Genomic DNA, 21,137 nt, shown 5'->3' on the forward strand with positions numbered 1-21,137 from the left:
GCGCGTGTCGCCCCGCCCCCTAGCCGCTCCTCCCCGCCCCGTGACTACAAGCCCCATCCTGCCCTGCGCTCAGGCACATTACGCCAGAGCAAGATGGCCGACGCGGCGGCCACTGCCGGGGCTGGCAGCTCCGGAACGGTAAGGGCGGGAGGCGCGGGGCCGAAGCCGAGAGAGTCGGGGCATTCTGTAACTTTCCCCTAGCCTGGGCTACAATCTTATACCCAGAAATCCAGCCCCACCATGAGCTCTGAGTGGAGGAGGGTCTTCCAGGTCGTACGTGACCCCCTTCTCGAGACTCGGCGGTTACCTCCTGAGTTGGTGGACCTGTATACTGATTGGCCCGTTCTCTGTTGGGGGTTGGGAGCCCGGAACACCTCCTGATTGGGGCAACGAGGCCGCGTTCGCCTTCTTATTGGCTCGCCAAAGTTGGGAGGGATTCCCGTTTCAAAATACTTCCTACTTGTAGGTCCTCTACTTAGCCTCATGTGTTTGTTGTTTTAATTTTCCTCGTTAGCAAAGTGGTGTGGAGATGGGAGGAACAAGAGAGAGGTCACTTTTTTCTGGGAGATGGATATGAGTTCAATCCCATCGTTGTGTTTCTTCAGCTATATATTCTGATAATCTGCTAAAATAGAAAGTAGAAAACAGCCGTTTTGTTATTGGAATTGTAAGTATTAGGTAGGCAGAAAGGCTGTCTCCGAATTTAGAGCCCCTGGGGTGCTCAGTTATTATTCATTTGGCCAAGCGCTGTAAGTCTAAACATCAGGGACTACCACATCTTATTAAGCACTAATAAGTATTTAGCAGAAGAACCTTTGCTTGCCATTGGCAGTACGTGAACTCTGTGATTGCATCCTTGTCCTCTGGATGAAAATGTTTTCTCTTTCTGGGCTGCTGATTCACAGAGATCAGGAAGTAAACAGTCCACTAACCCTGCTGATAACTACCATCTGGCCCGAAGGCGAACCCTGCAAGTGGTTGTGAGCTCCCTGCTGACAGAGGCAGGGTTTGAGAGCGCTGAGAAAGCATCTGTGGAAACATTGACAGAGATGCTGCAGAGCTGTAAGTACCAGGAAACAATAGGCCTTCTTCGAGTCAACCAAACATCTGTTCTGTGTCCTGCATTGTGATAGTGTTAGAGAGGATTTAAGAAAAAGAAGAACATTGTTAAGTGACTTACAGGCTTTAGAATCAGATATACCTGGGTGTAGGTCATCACTCTGCCACCTAATAGCTTGGGTAAACCACTAAACCTCCTGAACCTCAATTGCCTCCTTTGTGAAAAGGGATAATAATTTGTACCTCCTGGAGTTTTGAGTATAAGTGAGATGTATATGTAAAACAGTCAAAGCTGGGAACGTTGTAAGCTCTCGATGACTTGTAGGTGCTGTTATTATTGCTGTTTGTTCTCTATGCTCGAAGAACTTACAGTTTCATTGGAGAGTCAGGATTAATTCCCGTGAAATAGATGCCACACATTATATAATCAAGTGCTATATTATGTGATACAAAGAGTGAGAGTGAATACGTTTTAGAAAATGGAAAAAAGAAAAAAACCCACTTTTAAAAGGAAGTATCTTGAGGTTTAGGAGCCTGGAACGGTCTCACATAGGCTTGTGCATGTACACTGTATTTCCCTCTTTGGGCCCTTGGAGGGGAGGGGAGGGGAGGATGGAATGAGGGTTGTGGGTATTTAAGGTGTTTGAGGGCGGAATCAACCCTATGAATGGAAGTTAGAGAAAGGTTTAGGCAGAGAGAGAAGTTGAACTGCAGTACAGGCCAAACAAAGAATTGGCCAACTCAGTGGGGCGCTCTGGAGCAATTATTGCCCATCAGAGTATCTGACATCAGTCCCCCAAAGCCCTGCCTTTGTAGTCTGGTCTTGATCAGTCACGAGATGTGGGCTGCCCCAGGAAGGGCATGATCTGGGTTGACGTGACTCTCTGCAGCTGATGTTTGGAACTTCAAAATACCAAATATTTTCCTAAAGCAGCCATCTCCAACCCCATTAGACTCTTAAATTGAGGACCCCAAGGAATTTTGTATACATGGGCTTTATATATAGAGATTTTTGTCACATTAGAAAATAAAACTGAGAACATTTTAAAACATAAGAATGCACAAGCACACATTCCCATTGTCCAGCAGAGCCATGATGTCATCACAGGTGACATAGCCTCTGGAAAACTGCATGAGAGAATGAGACTAAAAAAATCAAAGAATGTCTCGTTTTATTATGAAAATGGTTTTGACCTGTGGACCCGTCCCAGAAAAAGGCTTTTTTGTATGTAAAATTCAGCACAATTTCAGAATTTTCATGGAGCTGCCCATCCACCTCTGAAACCCACTCATGGAGCCCAGCTTCATGCTTCCCCTTTCCCCTGAAGGAGTTTAGCATGACTGAAAAGAGGTTCAGCTTCAGGTAGAAGAAACAAAAACTTGACAACCAGATAATAAGACTTTTTTTTTTTTTTTTTTTGGTGGCACAATGTACATATCATAAAATTACCATTTTAATTATTTTTCGGTGTACAATTCAGTAGTGTTAAATATACTCACAATGTTGTACAACCATCAACACTATCCATTTCCAGAACTTTTCATCATTCTAAACAGAAACTCTGTATCCATAAACAGTAACTCCTCATTCCTCGTTCCTCCCAGCTCCTGGTAACCCCTAATCAATTTTTTTGTCTCTATGAATTTTTTTTTCTAGATACCTCATATAAGTGGAATCTTAAAATATTTGACTGTCTGGCTTATTTCATTAGCATGATGTTTTCAACGTTTATTCATGTTGTAGCTTGTATCAGAGTGTCATTCCTTTTGAAGGCTGAATAATATTCCATTATATGGATAGACCACATTTTATGTATCCATTCATCTGTGGATGGACACTGGGTTGTTTCTATCTTTTGTCTACTGTGAATAGTGCTGCTGTGAACATGGATGCACAAGTAGTGCTGCTATGAACATCATGCACTCTGAGTCCCTGTTTTCCCTTCACTTGGGTGGATACCTAGGAGTGGAATTGCTGGCTCATATGGCAATTCTATGTTTAACTGTTTGGGAACTGAGAGTAAGACTTTCTGCCTTTGATCCTTTCCTAGACATTTCAGAAATTGGGAGGAGTGCCAAGTCTTACTGTGAGCACACAGCCAGGACGCAGCCCACACTGTCAGATATTGTGGTCACCCTTGTCGAGATGGGTGAGTACACCTCCAGTTTCCGTTTCTTCAGTGCAGCTGAGTTGGAGGCATGAGAGAGAGAGAGAGAGAGGAGTCCCCAGGAGGCAGCCCCCTCTGCTGAGCGTTCTTAAATCCCCTCGTGAGTCTCCTGGTTTGCTTTTAGCTTGAGAGAGTTATCAAAAGAGGGTTCCTCTGAACCCCTTTAAGAGGCCTCCTAACTCCCTCTTCAGGGATTCTGCTGGAGCTTCTTTTGAGTGGCAGCAAAGCTCTTGAGTTGGGAGTTTAAACTATTTCACCACAGTATTACTTCCCCTTCCACGTTCAGTATCCAGTGGTCTGGGCGGTGATTTCTGTTCTCCTGTTTCTTAGGTTTCAATGTGGACACTCTCCCTGCTTATGCAAAGCGGTCTCAGAGGATGGTCATCACTGCCCGTAAGTGAGTCTGAACTGAGGTACTCAGGAGTGCTCAACTAATGCTGGTGGAATGAATTGATTGAGTAGGGCAGGGACTGGTATGTAGCTACTGCCTCGTTGCAGGCTCCCTTCCATTATTTGGGGCTACCTACCATGTAATCGTTATTTGGGCTAGTCAGATTAGGATGTGAAGTTCAGTCACCAGAAAGGTAAACCATCTCGATGCTACTTGAAAAATGTGAGAGTGCTTGTTCTTCCTTAGGTCAAGGGTCAGTAAACTATGGCCTATAGGCCTAACGTGGTCCACCTCCTGTTTTTGTAAATAAACTTTTATTGGTACACAGCCATGTTTACTTATTATCCATGGTTGTTTTCATGCAATAATGGCAGAGTTAAGTAGTTGTGACAGGCTGCACAGCTTGCAAAACCTAAAATATTTACTTCCTGTCCCTTTATACAAAAAGTCTGATGATCTCTGCCTTAGATACACTGAGTGCCATAAACTGAGTTGATTGGAGTAACTAGTTTGGGTTTGCAGGACCTGGGGAGAATTCACTAGATTTTTTTTTCATCACTCTTTTCAGGCTGGCATCTTTTTTTTTTTGGCTGCGTTGGGTCTTTGTTACTGTGCACGGGATTTCTCTAGTTGCGGCGAGCGGGGGCTACTCTTCATTGTGGTGCACGGGCTTCTCATTGCGGTGGCTTCTCTTGCTGCGGAGCACGGGCTCTACGTGCGCGCGGGCTTCAATAGTTGCAGCACGACACGGGCTCAGTCGTTGTGGCTCGCGGGCTCTAGAGCGCAGCCTCAGTAGTTGTGGCACACGGGCTTAGTTGCTCCGCGGCATGTGGGATCTTCCCGGACCAGGGATAGAACCTGCGTCCCCTGCATTGGCAGGTGGATTCTTAACCACTGCACCACCAGGGGAGTCCGGCTGACATCGTTTTAAGATGCTCCTCTCAAAGTGGCAGTGAAAGGTGCCATTTTCAACCCCTCTTGCTTTCAGTGGCCCTCACTTAACTTACCCTGGCTCAGTGTCTGTCTTTGTTACCTGGGTTCTTGAAAGGAGTTAGCAGCCCACCTAACTTCCTTAGGTCCTCAGCCTGCTCTTTATGTAGTTAGCTTGTCTCAGCCCCCCACTCACCGACCTAAGAGGCGTGCAGGCAAGATTGTTGTAGATGGGAATGTCACCCCAGCTCATGCCGCGCCGGGCGTTGTTGGGGGGCGGAGGTACCTTTTCGGGTCCTCAAGCCATTAAAGGCCTTTTATTGGTAGAAGTACAAAGTGCCTGTTGCATAGAACATTGGGGTCCAGCATTTACTTTGAGAAAAGGAGGGTGTGGGTAGAGGCGCAAGGCCTTGGGTGGAAGAGTAACAGCTGGTGACTCTGTTGCAGCTCCAGTGACCAATCAGCCGGTGACCCCCAAGGCCCTCACTGCAGGACAGAACCGACCCCACCCGCCACACATCCCCAGCCATTTTCCCGAGTTCCCCGACCCCCACACCTACATCAAAACTCCGGTGAGTGACAAGGCCACCCTGGGGGCTGTGACTGATGCAAAAGCAGACTCCATTCTACTGGCTGTCAGACTGGAGTCCAGAAGTTTGTTGGTCACAGGGTAGTTCAGAACTCAGAATGTCTTTCCTCACTGGAAAACAATCTGGCAAAGGAGAATTATCTTCTCCAGTTTGCTGGCAAAAATATAGTTAATAAAGAAACTGAAGCTGGCACAGTTTTGCTTGTCCCACCCAAACACAGAAGTACCTAGCCACGTAGAGAAGAGACACATTCCACAAAATGCTGGTAGTAATTCTTGGTGGGATTATAGGTAACTGTTGTTTTGTGTGTGCTTTTCTGGGTTTTCCAAATTTTCCATAATAGGTGAGAGTTATTTTTGAAATCAGGGAAGGAGTTACTTAAAACATACTTGGGGGAATTCCCTGGCATTCCAGTGGTTAGGACTCCGTGCTTTCACTGCTGAGGGCCTGGGTTCAATCCCTGGTCTGGGAACTAAGATCCCACAAGCTGCATGGTGTGGCCCCCCAAAAAAAACCCAAAAAGTAAAACTTGGTAATATGAAATGGAACTTATCATAACTGTGAGCTCTGGGTCTGTATGGGGCAAGTCTAGTTGTCCTCCTTAGTTCAGATGTCCTCCGAACATGTCCTCCGTGTTCCAATTTGCCTTCTAGCAATTTCACCTTCCGTCGGGAAGGTACAGTGTGCATAGGAGTCCCCAGAGGCTCTTCTACTCGCTTCCTGTGTCCCCGCCTCCACACTGCATCCTGGTGCAAATATGGCCACGATGCAGGGTTGGGGCAAGTCCTCCAGGAGATTTTTCCACACCTCAGGATACGGGGGGAAAGGAGCAGGTGGTCATCCACCATTGCAACGCAGCCATTGCTCTTGACCAGGATTTTCTGTATTAGTGTCCTAGGGCTGCTGTAACAAAGTGCCACAAACTCGGTGCCTTAGAACAACAGAAATGTATTGTCTTGTAGTTCCAGAGGCTAGAAGTCCAAAATCAAGGTGTCGGCAGGCTCCCTGTGAAACCTTTGCCCAGCCTCAGGTGGTTTCTAGGCAGTTCGTGGCGCCCCTTGGCTTGTAGATGCATCACTCCAGTCTTCCTCTTCACACGGCCCTCTCTCTGTATCTCCGTCTTCACGTGGCCATTTCTTATAAGGACACCAGTCATATCGGATTCTTACCACCCTACTCATATGACCTCATGTTAACTGATTGCATCTTGCAATGACCCTATTTCCAAATGAGATCATATTCTGGGGTCCTGGGGGTTAGGCCTTCCACACGTCTTTTTTTTAGGGGGCTATAATTCAACCCACAGCAGTCTCTAACTCTTTTGTAGCATATCTCTGTCAGTACAGTATTAAGCACTTGCTTCAGTATTTGTTTGCTCATTTACGTGAATATTGTAATGTAACACAGTACTAAAACAATGTACATTGAAAGATCATCTGACCCTTATTAAAGGTTCAGGAAACTGGTGCTCCTTTTTAGTGGCAGCCACGTTATAGCCTCAGCTTTTGTATTTTTTGAAATCTTGGTTTAATACTTGGTGGAATACGAAGTAGGAGGTCTGGTTCTAAGTTCAGTTTATTTTGATACTTTAACAGCTCTCATAGTTGAAAAATGTACAGTACAAAGATAGGTGGGATCTTAGGCTGCCCTTAATAAATCATAAAACTAATTTGTTTCATTCTCATCTACCAATTATTTGAAGACTTATGTTAAAATTTTCCTATTAAATTTCCAACTTTTTAAATGTCAAGCAGTTGTCTTAAAAACAATTGTAAGATCTTGCATTTTCATGTTTTGAACCAGTGTATTCAGAATCCTGTTAAATACTTCATCTTGGGAAGATTTTAAACATGTCAGAAAATTCTGTTGTCATGTTACACTGAGGGCCCCTGGGTGGTCTCCAGCAGGGCTTCCCCGGCAGGTGTGTGAGGGTGGAATTCCCACTCTCCCTTCAGGATGTGTCTCTTATGCCTGAGTCCAGCTGTCGCTGGAGCTAAATGAAGGCCCGGGATCAATCACGTAAATGTAAATGTCTGTATGTTTCTTAACTTTTAAGATTCAAAGTAAATGTTAATCATAGTTATATTGTTTCTTTCTGCCCTTCCACTGCCCTTGGGGATCTCTGCTCTCAGTGACGGTAGGGGTCATTTAAAGGATGGGAGGACAGAGCAACAGCAAGGCAGGAACCCGAGGAGAGCAGTGTAGTCATTGGTATTTCTCTAGTGTCTTTGCTGTTCTCCCTTTAGACGTACCGTGAGCCCGTGTCAGACTATCAGGTCCTGCGGGAGAAGGCCGCATCCCAGAGACGAGACGTGGAGCGGGCACTCACCCGTTTTATGGCCAAGACCGGCGAGACCCAGAGCCTTTTCAAAGATGACGTCAGCACGTTTCCCTGTGAGTGTCTCCCTTCTGTGGACCCTGGCTTGTCCTCTGAGATCATCGCCCCATCTTCCCTCTCTCTCAGTGTCGTTGGAAGAAACGAATAAGCTTTGTCCTTGTCTTGGGTGGAACTTGTTCTTCATTTCTGGCTCCTTTTTCTAGGTCTTAAGGGCCTGTCCCTAACTGATGACTCCAAAACAGTAATGGCCTCTGTTGGGATTGGGCACTTGAAGTGCATTGAGTTGAGGTTACCTCGAGGGTGACTGAGCCCCAGGCATCAGAGAGGCTCATTTAGCAGAAGGGGCAGCCCTGGTGGTAGAAGGACCCTGGTGTCAGGGGGCAGGGCAGTTAAAGAACCTCTGCCAGGCTTTGCCTTCACGACGTCCTCTCACAGGGCTACCATATAATTCCTCATCTCAGCACTATCATTTCATCATGTGACCAAGTTCCTTCCTCTCCACAGGCCTCAGTGTTTCCAAAGGGGAGTGAGGGAGATGGGTTTAGATGATTCATTCAGTCAGCAAGCTCCTGTTGGATTCTCGCTGTGTGCCTCGCCCCGGAACCACAGCAGCTAAGTTATTAAGTCCAGACACTGTGCTACTCACTTTCCCTACATTATCTCATGAACTCCTCGAGTGAGCCTCTGAGTTAGGAACTGTTACTTCCACCATTCCAGGAGCCAAGGCTTATAGAGAAGAGAAATGAAATAATTTGCCCAAGGTCACACGGAGAGTAGATAGCATTCAAACCCAGCTCTTTCTGTCTGCAGGACCCCACATCTGAGCCACGTTAAAAATAATCTTCGAGTGTCTCCTGATAATGACATTCTACCATAGAAGTATGCACAGAGACTTTCTTTTTATTTATTTATTTATTTATTTATTTATTTATTTAACCAGTGATTTCTCCTACTCAGCCTCAGTGCTTTTTGGAGGAATTGGGTCACTCATTTACCTGAAGTGCCCTCTAGCTCAGTGGATATACTTCCATGCAGAGAGTTCTCAAGTCCGCCATCGGGACTTGAGTCCTTCAGGTAAAGGGATCCATATCCCTGCTCTAGTAATGAGGCTGAGGGGTTAACTGACCTTGGGTATAAGATCACTAAGCTGATGCTTTGCTAGGATTCAGCCCCAGTTCTCTCTGATTTTAGTGGTACTTGGTAAAAGTAGGCTGTGAAGTCACATTGCCTGAGTTCAAATCCCACTCCACCACTTCCGGTGTGCTTGAGGAGGTCACGTAACCTCTCCGGGCCTCAGGTTTCCCATCTGTAAAATGGGGTTGATAATTGTACTTACTTAATAGGGTGGAGGCGAGAATTAAAGATAACATGTAACGCCTGTAGGACACTGCCTGGCCTGTGGTAAGTGCTCGCGCGTGTTAGCCATCACTGTCATTCGGTGCTGCTCGCTGATCTGTCATAAGGCTCTCGGCCTCTCTTCCAATCCCCCAGTGATTGCTGCTAGGCCTTTCACCATCCCCTACCTGACCGCTCTTCTTCCGTCTGAGCTGGAGATGCAACAAATGGAGGAGACGGATTCCTCGGAGCAGGATGAGCAGACAGACACAGAGAACCTCCCTCTTCACATCAACACGGTGGGTCCTGCCTTCTGCCCGCTTCAGCATGCCCCCCGCAGTAGCCCGTGCTGCTCTCTGCCTATCACCCTGGGGATTGGACAGGACCTACCTCAGGTCTCTGGCCCCATGTTAGGGACTTGCATGATGGGCCCGCGGTGATCCAGTTGCGACACAATCTCTAGCTCGAGGGATAAGTCTGTGTCCCGGGGATCCATTCATTCATTCAACAAATATTGAATGAGCACCTGCCAGAGTCAGGCAGGTACCAGGTGCTAGGGAATTAGCAGGAGGCAAAATAGACAAAATGTCCTGCCCTCATGGAGCTAAGGAAAAGTGAGAAATTAGGAGATGGGAGCAGGTATGGGCCTGGGGGATGTGGTATTAGATTGGGTGACTGAGAAGGTGACAGGTGAGTAAAGACCTGAGGGGAACAAGGCTCGCATGTATCTGGGAGTAGAGCATTCCCCACAGAGGGAACAGCAGATGCGAAGGCCCTGAGGTGGGCGCTGTAGTGCTGAGGAACGGCGAGGCCATCAGGGTGGCCAGGGTGGCATGAGCAAAAGTGGGGAGGACAGCAGGGGACGAGGTCAGAGAGCTCCTGGGAAAGTCAGGTCTTAACGGTACCTAAGCACTTGGGCTTTTTGTCAGTACGATGGGAGACCCTGGACGTGCTGAGCAGAGGAGGGTCTCAGGATCGGAGAGGTTGCTGGGTTGAGGGTGGACTACAGAGGGTGAGGGCAGAAGCAGACCGGTCGGGAGGCTGGTGCAAGAAGCTGAGAGATGGTGGTAGAGGTGAAGACACAGGTAGATTGTTTGGTCAGATTCTAGATTATTTTCGGAGCAGAAGTGACTGATGGAGTGGATGTGAGAGAAAGAGAGTCAAAGATAAATGCAAGGGTTTTTTCCTGAACAGCAGGCAAGATGGAAGTGCCCTCAGCCAAGACAGGTGAGACAGTTGGGTGGAACATGTGTAGGGGGGAAGCCAGGAGTAGAGGTTTACACGAGGTAAGTTTGAGATGCTTATTAGACATACTGGTGGTGGGGTCAGGTAGGAAGGTGCATAGGCGTATTGGAGTTCAAGGAGCTCTTGGGCTCAGGAGATGCAAACCTGGGAGTCCTCGGCGTGTAGATAGTGTTCAAACCACAGACCAGGTGAGTGCCTAGTGGGTGAGTGAGGATAAAATAGAGAAGAGGTGCCAGGACTGAGCCCTGGGGCTCTGCGCTGTTCAGAGGGTGAGGATATGAGGAACCGGCCAAGGAGATGGAGAAGGCACAGCGGGAAAGGTGGCATAACCGGGGTGGGGGGTGCGGGGGCAGGGGGCTGCGGCGTCCCGGAGGCCAAGGGAAGAAGGTGTTTCAGGGAGAAGAGAGTGATCAGCTGTGTCTGAAGCTGCAGTTAGTTCCAGTCATGTGAGGACTGAGATGTTGCCCGTTAGATTTGGCAACGGGAATGTAGTTTGTGACCTTGACAATGGCAATTTCAAGAAGAATGAGAGCAAGTGAATTCAAAGAGAAAGAGAAGAGAGGAACTGGAGTCGGTGAGTGTGGACTTGTGTTGTCCGTTACAGTGGCCAGTAGCCACATGTGGCTATTTAAGTCTAAATTGATGTAAATTAAATAAAACAAAAAAATTCAGTTCCTTGGTCACACCAGCCACATTTCAGTGGCCACCTGTGGCTCGTGGCTACCCTACTGGGCAGCGCAGATATGAACAGTTAAATCATCACAGAAAGTTCCATTAATGTAGACCATGGTTTCAAGGAATTCTGCTGTGAAGGGAAGGAGAGAAAATGGAGCGGTAACTAAAGGGGAAGAATTAAGGAGGTCAGAGAGGTGTTTTGTTTTTTATTTTTATTTTTAAATTTTATATATTGATTTTTTTAGCCGCACCTTGCAGCTTGCGGGATCTTAGTTCCCCAACCAGGGATCGAACGTGGACCCCCCCACGGTGGAAACGTGGAGTCCTAACCACCGGACCGCCAGGGATGTCCCTCATTTGTTTTTTAAGATAAAAGAAATAACAGGATGTTTGTATGCTGATGAAAATGATCTGGTAAAGTTGATGCAGGAGAGAAAGAAACATTTTGGAATGATGATCTTTGGTAAGGGAGAGGGCATGGGATCTAGTGCCCAAAAGGAGGGGTTAGCCTTATTGTGGACATTTCAGAGCCAGGATAGGAGATAAAATGTGTGGGCACAGAGACAAAGGTCGGCGGGGGGAGGTGTGCTCGTCGAAACTTGTGGGTGTTCTTTTCTGGTTACGATGTATTGTACTCGGCAAGTAAGAGGATAAGACCCACTCTTGTTCATGCATCAGGGGAGAAAGTGCCAAGTAGAGTCACAGACCTGCTGAAGCTCTAATGCCTTTAAAGCTTACAGGACCCTAAGAGTCAGGTTACCACATTCATCCATCTTTTAAGGTTGGCCCTGGCTTTTAAGCAAGGGATGGCCCAGTGGTTGTAGCTGGACTGAGGGGTCCTCGTGTTCTCTGAGGTGTGAGGCCCCAAGATGCAGGTGGAAAGTGCCAGTGCTGACTCTAGTATTTGCTGAAGGTCTCCCTTGCCTGAACACACATTTCTTTAATGTTGAATTATTCCTTTCAGAATTAGGGCTGGGAGCCCATGGCTCTACATAGAGCAGAGGAGCTTTGTGATTCTACACTTCTGTTTTGGACTCAGTTAATTTGTTCTGAGATATGGCGATTGGGTCACGGACTAAGATGAGGTTCACCTTATGAGAAGGCAGAGTCTTCTAAACAAACATCACTGTCCCTTTATAAATACAAAGCAGCTAAAGGGCTTGCAGATGTGTTATCTAAAACTCCCGGGTAATGTAATGACATAGGTGAGGTCATGGCGGTGAGTGAACCGAGGCTGAAAGGATGCCAGGAACTGCCTGAGGACTCCTGGATACCCAGAGGCCAAGCCAGACAGCAAAGAGTAGAAAGACCTGAGCCTCGGAGTCAGACTGACCTGGCCTCAGATCCAGACCAGGGTGCTTTCCAGCTAAGTGACTTTGGCTGCATGACCCAGCATCTGAGTCTGTTTCCTCACAAATACAAATAGGAGTAGGAACACCTACCTCAAGGGGAAGTGAGGAGCCTGAGATAAAATGAGCTCATCCATATCAGGTGCCTGGCACATGGCAGCTCATGGCACCCACTGCCCCCCTGCCCCTGCTGTATGACCATATGCTCTTCTGTACAAAATAAGTAAATAAAAAGACTTCAAGAAAAGGATTCCAGTAACAATTTATGACAGTCAGTTGGGCTTGTTATTTCGTTGGACTGGCAAATACAATCATATGTTTAAGACTCAGAATGTACGGAAAGATGTATCGTGACAGTCTTTCACCTGTCCTTGTTCCCTGTCGTCCATTTTCCCTCCTCCAAAGCAACCAGTGTCACCAGTCTCTTGTGAATCCTTCTAGAGATGTTTTTTCGTTGTTATTTTAAGCACCAACAGTCCTTTCCCCTCGCTTGCTTTCTTTGTGGCGCTCTCGGTGGTCGGTGGTCACTGCTCGCTGTATGTGAGGAGCTGCCTCGTCCCTCCCACAGCTTCCTCCTGCTCCATTGTGTGGATTCAGCGAGCCAGTCCCCTGTGGATGTTTAGGTGGTTTTCTGTCTTTAGCATTTACAGACATTGTTACGGTAAGTTCAGTAACTGGTGTTTTAAATTGTTCTTTTATCTATCAAGGTCACAGCTGTCAAGGACTGTTGCTAGGTAGTTACTTTGTTTAACTTGGTTCTGGTTACTCCATCTAGGAACATGAAGGGGCTATTCATTTAATTTATTTATTTATTTATTTTTTGGCCACACTGCGCAGCATGCGGGATCTTAGTTCCCTGACCAAGGATCAAACCTGCGCCCCCGGCAGTGGAAACGCAGAGTCTTAACCACTGGACCGCCAGGGAAGTCCCAGGGCTATTCATTTTAAATTGGTGTATCAGAGGATTATTTTCTCATACATTTGAACTTCTGCAGGCAATCCCAGTGTCTCAACTTTTACTCTTTTCTGAACATTGTACCATTCATTTACTCAGCAAGTATTTGTTTAGTACCTGGTAAGTACCGGATACTGTTCTGGGTGCTTGGGACACATCAGTGACCAGAACAAAGACAATAGCTGCATCTCGGGAGCCTGTGTGTTGGCAGTGGGGGAATGACCATAGACGTAATACGTAAATACATCATTATATAGTATGTTAAAGATGAAAGTGCTACGGGGGGGAAACTAAGTAGGGGAGGATCCAGGGTAAAGGGTGGAGGTTTCAGTTTTAAATAGGGTGCTCAGGGTACACATCACAAGGTGACATCTGAGCAGAGTCTTAAAGGAGGTGAGGGAGTGAGCCATGTGGATATCTGGGGAAGAGTGTCCTGGAAAGGGAACAGCCAGTGCAAAGGCCCTGGGGAATAGCACAAAGGAGAGTGGAGGTGTGACTGAGGAAGGTGGGGCCGGGGGAGGGGAGGGAGAGGTCAGATCAGGCGGGGCCTTGTGAGCAGTTTTACGAACTGTCTTTTCACTGGATGAAGTGGGAGTCCTGGGAGGGTGTGGAGCAGAGGAGAGGCAGGTCTGAACTTCTCCAAGGAGCACTGGCTGTGCTGGTGAGAATGGGGCAGGCAGAGGAGGGACTGTGGCGGGAGGCCAGTTAGGAGGCCGTTGTCCATCCGGGTAAGAGACACTAGTGGGTCGTACCAGGGGGTTCGCGGTAGAGATAGTGGAAGTGGTCAGATTCTGCCTGTATTTGGAAGATAACGCCAAGAAGTTTTCCCAGCAGATTGGCTGTGGGATGCCAGAGAAAGAAAGAAAGCAGGAGTGACTGCAGAGTTTTGGGCTTGGACAGCTGGGAGGACAGGACGGGAAGACAGTGGGAGAAGCTGTTTGTGCTCGGGGTTCAGTTTTAGGCACGTTGAATTCGAGATGCCTGCTTGACCGCCGGGTGGAGATGGCAGGTAGTTGAGCGACTGGCCGTGCAGGCCTGGAGGTCAAGGGAGAGGTGAGGGCTGGGGAGGTTCAAGTGGGGGATGCTGCCGTGGAAGTGGTGGTAGAAGCTGTGAGGCTGGATGCAGTCACCCAGGGCGCCTGGGGTGCATGAGGCGGGTGCATGAGGCGGGTGCATGAGGGGCGTGCACACATGCCCTGAGTCTGGCCTTTCCAGGCCCAGGTCGCTCCTGACAGACCTTTCTACTCCCACCTTTTTTTACAAATCTCAGTCATTTTAGTACTTTACTTCTTTTGTCTACTCCTCCTGTCCCTCCCCATCTCAAGGCTGCCTGTCCCCAAAGACAGCAAAGAAAGTGGCATTTCCAGAAGCTCTCCTTGGGAGAAGAGAAGCCTGTTGTCCCATGACTCGTGCCCCAAGTCCTGGCCTCATGAGGCATAGCGAGCTGAGTCGGGGGAGCCTCCAGCAGTGATCCCAGGGCACCCCTGACTGGGTCCCCTCCACCCTAATCATCTCAGGAAACACTTAAGGCACAGTTGAACTTCCAGTAACTTTGAAGGTCGGGCGTTTCCTGTAGCGAGATGAGAGGAGGGAGGTAGGGGTGAGCTACTAAACCGAGCCGTTAAGAACTTCAGAAAGGTCAGAGCCCAGTATCCAAGGCAGGTCTGGGTGTGGTCAGACATTGTGTCCAGCACCTAGTCTGACACGAGCCAGCCAGGCTGATCTTGGGGTACTCGCTTTCAAGGGAGCCTCCAGGAGGTCCAGAATGACTCTAGTGCCACTGGACTGGGTGTTGGAGAGGGAAGGCACAGGGGCCCTGGATGAACTGGGTCTCTGGGGAGAACAGGGCTGATGGACAGTGAGAGGGCACGCAGCCGAACCTCAGAGTCATCCTTTCTTCAGTGTCATTGAGCCCAGACTGGCACCGCCGTCCTAGGCCAGTGGTCCCTATGGGAGACCCTGCCATCTGTCCACTGTCCCGCTGTCTTCTGACAGCATAATCTCCTGGTTAAGGTCAAGTCCTCTTTTGCCTCAAGTTACAGAACGGGAATCCCAGTGACAGAACCGTTGGCCTGCCACCAGGGGGCGCAGCCCAACCAGCTGCTTCTGGTCCCTTACAGCCCCTTGGGCCTGCGCTGCTTCGTGTGATTTTTTACCCCCTTCGCCTGCAGCTTCTGCTCATTTTAAAGAACTTGGAAAATAGGAGAGTGTAAAAAAGGAAAGGAGAATCAATCACCCATATTTCCAGAAGCCGTTTGTAAAACTTCAACATATTACTGTTTTCTATGTCTACATCCCATTGTGATTTTTAAAAAATCTTTAACTGAGATCATATTGAATATATTCAAACGTATAAGCTTTTCTCCAAAATCACTTTCCTCAAAAAGCGAACAGCAAAAGGCCTGATCCACGGGCTGCAGACGGAGATTGTGGAGGACGCTCTGTGTTGGTGCCTGCGTGTGCTGCTTCGCCTTCATGGGAGCTCTCGGGGCTTGAGCAGCTTCTGGCCTCTGCTGGGATATGATCATTTGTACCATGTTGCAAGTACCAGATATTTGAGAATTTGCGGGAAAATCGATTATGATTTACACGAGCTTTGGTCCAGGGGGTGCCCTATGCACATGATCTGTTTCAGTCCTGTACCTCTCAGTCCTGCAGGGCATCGGGAGCCACTTCTCTTTTTCTTTGTCTCCGCACAGGCTGGGCTTCCTCCCTGAAGCGTCTAAATTGTAGCCCCTGACTCTGCCCCTCCCAGCTCTCTGTTCCTTCTAACTCCTGTTCCTGCCTTCTGAAGAGGTTCAGGGTCTGGTGTTCTGTGCTCCACTGTGTCAAAGCTGGTGCTCTCGCCTTCCTCTGATAGCAGCTGCTGCCTGGCCTCCTTTCGTCTGGGGCAGAGAGAGGCACATTAGCCAAAAGGTGGTGCTTGGGCTTCTAATTTCTCAATGGAAGGGATGCTAACAGTAGTTCTTACCGTGGGCATGATCTCTTTCCTTATGCCATTTGGTATTTTGCTTTATTTCGGCTTTTGCTCAAAGGATGATTCTGGAGCTGAGAAGGAGAACACCTCTGTCCTGCAGCAGAACCCTTCCTTGTCGGGGAGCCGGAACGGGGAGGAGAACATCATCGATAACCCCTATCTGCGGCCTGTGAAGAAACCCAAGATCCGCAGGAAGAAGTGAGTTGGAGGCCAGGGTGCAGAGAGGCCTCCCTGGCCGACCGAGGTGGTCTTCTCTGCTCCTTGGCAGAAAAGAGAGGCTCACCAGTGGTTCTGAACCTTGGGGAGAGCTACTCTGGTGAGAGGGGAATATTTTCCCCTTTCCTCTCCGTCCTCATCTCCCGCATGTACCTTTTGTTGCATGGAGGTTGAGCATCCTGCAGCCCAGGGACCAACCCTCACAGCCCAGCAGTTGTTCCCCCGCAAGAAGGAGAGCAGCTGGGGCCCCCACCAGGCGGGCTCCATGGATTCCTCTTCTTTCTAGGTCCCTCTCGTGAGCTGAGAAGGAAGCCTGCCTTGTAGAGAGACGTGGATGCCACCTTCCTGGGGGAGTTAAAGCCACTCGAGGGAAGAAGAGGGTGGCTGCCTCGGGGTCGAGCTGAGGCTCTAGGGTGTGACCGGGCATGATTTTAATAGCAAACTCTCTATTAAGATTACCTGTTTTCACTGGATGTTTGGGTTGATGAAGATACGATGGTAACAATGAGGCTTTTTAAATCAACCGGGCCATACCGTGGGGCACAGGAGCAGCCAGTGACTTCGTTTATAATCATGGAACTTGATTCCTTGAAACCTGGGAGACCAGGGAAGGTGGCAGGAAAGAAAGGGCTCTTTGCCTACTTTGCTCACTGCCAGAAAGACTGTTTGCTTAGTTTGTGTTTCAGGATATCTTGACTGCTTTTATTGACTGACAATTTGTGGCACCTATTTTATCGTCCTAGAACCTCCTTACTTCTCACCTCACCTGGGCTCCACGTGCCCTGTCGGGCTGATCGAAGGTGACTTTCCCTCCTTTAACATGTTGGAAACAGGAGGCCCACCCATCGCAGCCTCGATCTGGGGCCGGCAGGAGTCAGGAGGCATAAGCAGATGCGTGTGGAGTAGAATGAAAGGCAGTACTGACTCTCTCATCAGCATCTGATGAAAGCTCCCTAAAGCAGGGCAGCGCCCTCTCCTGAGGGGTTTATCATTTACTTTCCCTCTGTGGAGCGTGTGCTTGGGAACAACCAAGTTCTGCCCCATCCTGGGAAAAGAGATTTTCTTTGACAAGAGCCTACATCAGTGGATATATTACGCTGTGATTTGATGGAGGAATCACTGGTTTTATGCAGTAGGAAAAGGATTTGCTGGGGGTGGGAGGTGGCGGGGATGAGATTTTGAAGGCCGGGCTTAGCCTCATGTTCTGAAAGCTGAGAAACCTCTTCGGTCTGCTGGAAGTTGGCGTGGATGGAAGGCCATGTGCCCACCTTATGGCAGAAGTGGGCCAAGAAGAGCCTGCAGGTCTGAATCTGTCCAGCCTCTTTGCCTCTTTATCCTTGATGTGCCCTACAAACCAAAAAAGAAAGATGATGGGCAAGCTGATACCTTTTGACTGTTCTCCAAAGGAAGAGGTTTTAAAACCAAGTTGGAGGAAGAGAAATGCCAGTGACACCTGGAGGTTAACACAGGGTAAAGGAGGAGATCCTGGGTTAGTGTCCTAAGGTCCATGCTGAGCTCTCCTGATACTCGGCTTCCACAGTCATCTCTTAACCTTCTGTCCTCTTGGTGAATCTGAAAACTCGAAAAACCTGGTGACTTGACAGCAGGCTCCATGTTCCTCTGGCCTCACTGTCCTCTAAGCATTTCATCCCGCTGGCTGGAAGGAAAGTGCTGCTCGTCAGCAACTGAAGAGAGGATAGTGAGTGAGAAAATCGGATTCCCCAGCTCTAGACCAAATAAGAGTTTTTCCGGTTTGTAGTGACCTGAAACTCTTCCAGTTGAAAGTAGTCAGATCGGGCCTGTGCTGACCCCCTCTGAACTTGCCATTTGGCTCTTGGTGGTTCTTGGCCTGTTGAGTTTAAATATAGTTCCAGGTTTGAGCCATGGCAGATGCAGGGCTGAAACTTTCCCGGCTTGCTGTTCTCACCTGCTCCCGGGAGCAGTCATCCCAGCAATTCCTCCTGCTACTATCCCAAACAAGCACCTGTTGAGTGCTGTAACACTAAGGGATGAGGTGGGATTTGGAAAAGAATTGCCCTTTCTGCTGTTGAGATTTCAGAGGCCTTGCTGCTGTAATTCTGTTCTGCATGAGACACTGGGAGATGGTCGGACAACCTGAAACATTGACCTGACTATCGTGTAAAAACTGTGCATAATCCTCAATGGATATTTATAAGTTTTTATTTTTTATAACTTTGGGGGAATCATGGAGGGAAAAAGTAGTCAACAGAGCCAGATTAAGCATGTGATTTATGAGCTCTTAATAGAAGGTCATAATAAAAACTTTGTAAATGAAACAGAATTATAAGCTTTGAACTTAATTTGCATGCAAATGTTATAGCAGTGAGTAAAGCTGTATACCAATAAGTAAGGCTTAGCCCTTTTGTTGGACAGAGTACCCTTTTTCAGCTGTCTAAAACTTTTTTTATTTGGGAAGTCTGCAAACACAAAACTAGAGAGGAAAGTATATATACTTTCCCTATGTATTCTTCACCCAACTTCAACACTTATCAACATCTTTTCTGTTTCATCTATTTCTTCTACTTTTTTTCTTTTTATTTTTTATTCCTAGAGTATATTTTAAAACAAATCTAAGAGCTATGTCATGTAATCTGTAAGTATGTTGTTATGCATCTGATAGACTTCTTAAAGTTTTTTTTTGAGGTAATTACAGATTGAGGATGTTGAAAAAAAAAAAATATGTTCAGGGAGGTCCCATGTACCCTTCACCAGTTCCTTCATTGGTAGCATCTTGAATAACTGTAGTATAATATGAAAGCCAGGAAAACGACATTGGTACAGTCCACAGGGCTTACTCAGATTCCGCCGTTTAGTGCGCGCGCGTGTGTGTGTAGTTCTATGCGCTTTTGTCATGTGTAGATTCACAATCAAGATGCAGAACATTGTGAGGGGCAGGGATAAATTGGGAGATTGAGACAGATACACACTATACTGTCTATAGAATAGGTAACTAATAAAGGCCTACTGTATAGCGCAGGGAACTCTACTCATTACTCTGTAATGACCTATATGGAAAAGAATCTAAAAAAAGAGTGCATATATGTATATGTATAACTGATTCACTTTACAGAAGAAACTAACACAACATTGTAGGGACTTCCCTGGTGGTCCAGTGGTTAAGAATCCGCCTTCCAATGCAGGGGATGCGGGTTTGATCCCTGGTCGGGGAACTAGGATCACACATGCTGCAGGGCAACTAAGCCCGCGCGCCACAACTACTGAGCTCGCATGCCTCAATGAGAGAGCCTGCGTGCCGCAAACGACAGAGCCCGTGAGCCCTGGAGCCTGCACGCCACAACTAGAGAGAAGCCTGCACACCACAACAAAGAGCCCGCACCGCAATGAAAGATCCCATGTGCTGCAACTAAGACCCGACGCGGTCAAAAAAATAAAGAAAATATTTTTAAAAAAGAACAATGTAGCAGATAAAATAAACTTATTTAAAAAAACAAACTAACAACATTGTAAATCAACTATACTCCAATAAAAATTAAAATATATACAGAACATTTCCATAACCACACGGTTCCTTCATGCAGTCTCCTTATAACCACATCCACCTCTCACCTCTTCCCCATCCCTACCCCCGGCAGCCACTGCTCTGTTCTCCATCTCTATAATTTTATTTAAAAAATGTATAAATGGAATCAAAGTTTGTGACCTTTTGAAGTTGGCTTTTTTCACTTAGCATAAGCGAGTGAGAGCCATCCAGGTGGTTGTGTGTGTCAGTAGTTCCTTTCTTTTTATTGCTGAGTAGTATCCCAGGTATGGATGTACCATGTCTGTTGAACCATTCATACAAGGAGGGACATCTAGGCTGTTTCCAGTTTGGGGCTATTAAGAGTAAAGCAGCTATAGACATCTGTGTATAGGTTTTTATGTAAACATAAGTTTTCATTTCTCTGGAATAAATGCCCAAGAATGCAACTGCTGGGTCCTGTGGTAACTGTATGTTTCATTTTAAAAGAAACTGAAACTCTTTTCCAGAGTGGCTGTATCATTTTGCGTTCCTGCTAGCAGTGTACAAGTGAGCCAGTTTCTCCACATCTTCGCCAGCATTTGGTGTTACCGTTTTTTTAAATTTTAGCCATGCTGATAGGTGTGCGGTAATACTCACTGTGATCTTAATTTGCGTTTCCCTAGTGGCTAGATGTTAAACATCTTTTTTTCTTTTTTTTTTTTTTTTGGCTGTGTTGGGTTTTTGTTGGGCTTTCTCTAATTGCAGCGAGCGGGGGCTACTCTCCCCTGAGGTGCGTGGGCTTCTCATTGTAGTGGCTTCTCATTGTGGTGGCTTCTCGTTGCGGAGCATGGGCCCTAGAGCACACAGGCTTCAGTAGTTGTGGTGCACGGACTTAGTTGCTCTGCAGCATGTGGGATCTTCCCCAGCCAGGGATGGAACCCATGTCCATTGCACTGGCAGGCAAATTCTTAACCATTGCGCCACCAGTGAAGTCCCTAGATGTTGAACTTCTTTTCTTGTGCTTTTTTGCTGTCTGTGTATCCTCTTTGGTTAATTATCCATTTAAATCTTTTGTCCATTTTCTAACTGGATTGCTTCTTTGTTTTTAGATTTCTTTATATATTCTAGATACAAGAACTTTGTCAGACGTGGTTTGCAAATACTTTCTCTACAAGCTGGTCTTTTCATTATCTTCACAGGGATCTTTTGCAGAGCAGTAGTTTCTAATTTTGATGAAATCCAATTTATTTTTTCTTTTATGGATTGTGTTTTTGGGTTGAGCCCTACGTCCTGCAGATCTTTTTCTGTATTTTTTCTAATATTTTTATAGATGTATGTTTTATGTTTTAGGCCTTGATCTAGTTTGAGTAATTTTTTTTTAAGGTTTTTGGGGTTTTTTTGTTTGGTTTGGTTTTTTTTTGGCCGAGC

At 47.2% G+C, this 21,137-nt stretch overlaps 1 protein-coding gene and 1 long non-coding RNA gene across 4 annotated transcripts in view; one reads left to right on the top strand and one right to left on the bottom strand.

Moving 5' to 3' along the window:
- TAF8 (TATA-box binding protein associated factor 8) overlaps positions 1-21,137 on the top strand; it is a 25,635-nt gene continuing 4,498 nt past the window's right edge. Inside the window, exons 1-9 of one of the 3 annotated variants that reach the window (XM_082345993.1) lie at positions 1-138; positions 906-1,062; positions 3,111-3,209; positions 3,558-3,620; positions 4,996-5,120; positions 7,385-7,532; positions 8,968-9,110; positions 16,071-16,210; positions 16,515-18,530. In XM_082345993.1, coding sequence (XP_082202119.1) covers positions 94-138; positions 906-1,062; positions 3,111-3,209; positions 3,558-3,620; positions 4,996-5,120; positions 7,385-7,532; positions 8,968-9,110; positions 16,071-16,210; positions 16,515-16,527 — 933 coding nt within the window. In that variant the 5' untranslated portion in view covers positions 1-93 and the 3' untranslated portion in view covers positions 16,528-18,530. Of the gene's footprint in view, positions 139-905; positions 1,063-3,110; positions 3,210-3,557; positions 3,621-4,995; positions 5,121-7,384; positions 7,533-8,967; positions 9,111-16,070; positions 16,211-16,514; positions 18,531-21,137 lie in introns of those variants that run through there. The other 2 variants (XM_082345992.1, XM_082345994.1) reach the window with 2 other exon arrangements.
- LOC309607461 lies at positions 15,315-16,104 on the bottom strand. The gene is made up of 2 exons (XR_014232407.1): positions 16,007-16,104; positions 15,315-15,920 (listed from the first exon to the last, which is right to left on the bottom strand). It is a non-coding gene; the product is annotated as an uncharacterized lncRNA (long non-coding RNA).

This window comes from Balaenoptera borealis, assembly GCF_965194805.1.
Source record: "Balaenoptera borealis genome assembly, chromosome: 12".
NCBI lineage: Eukaryota > Metazoa > Chordata > Mammalia > Artiodactyla > Balaenopteridae > Balaenoptera > Balaenoptera borealis.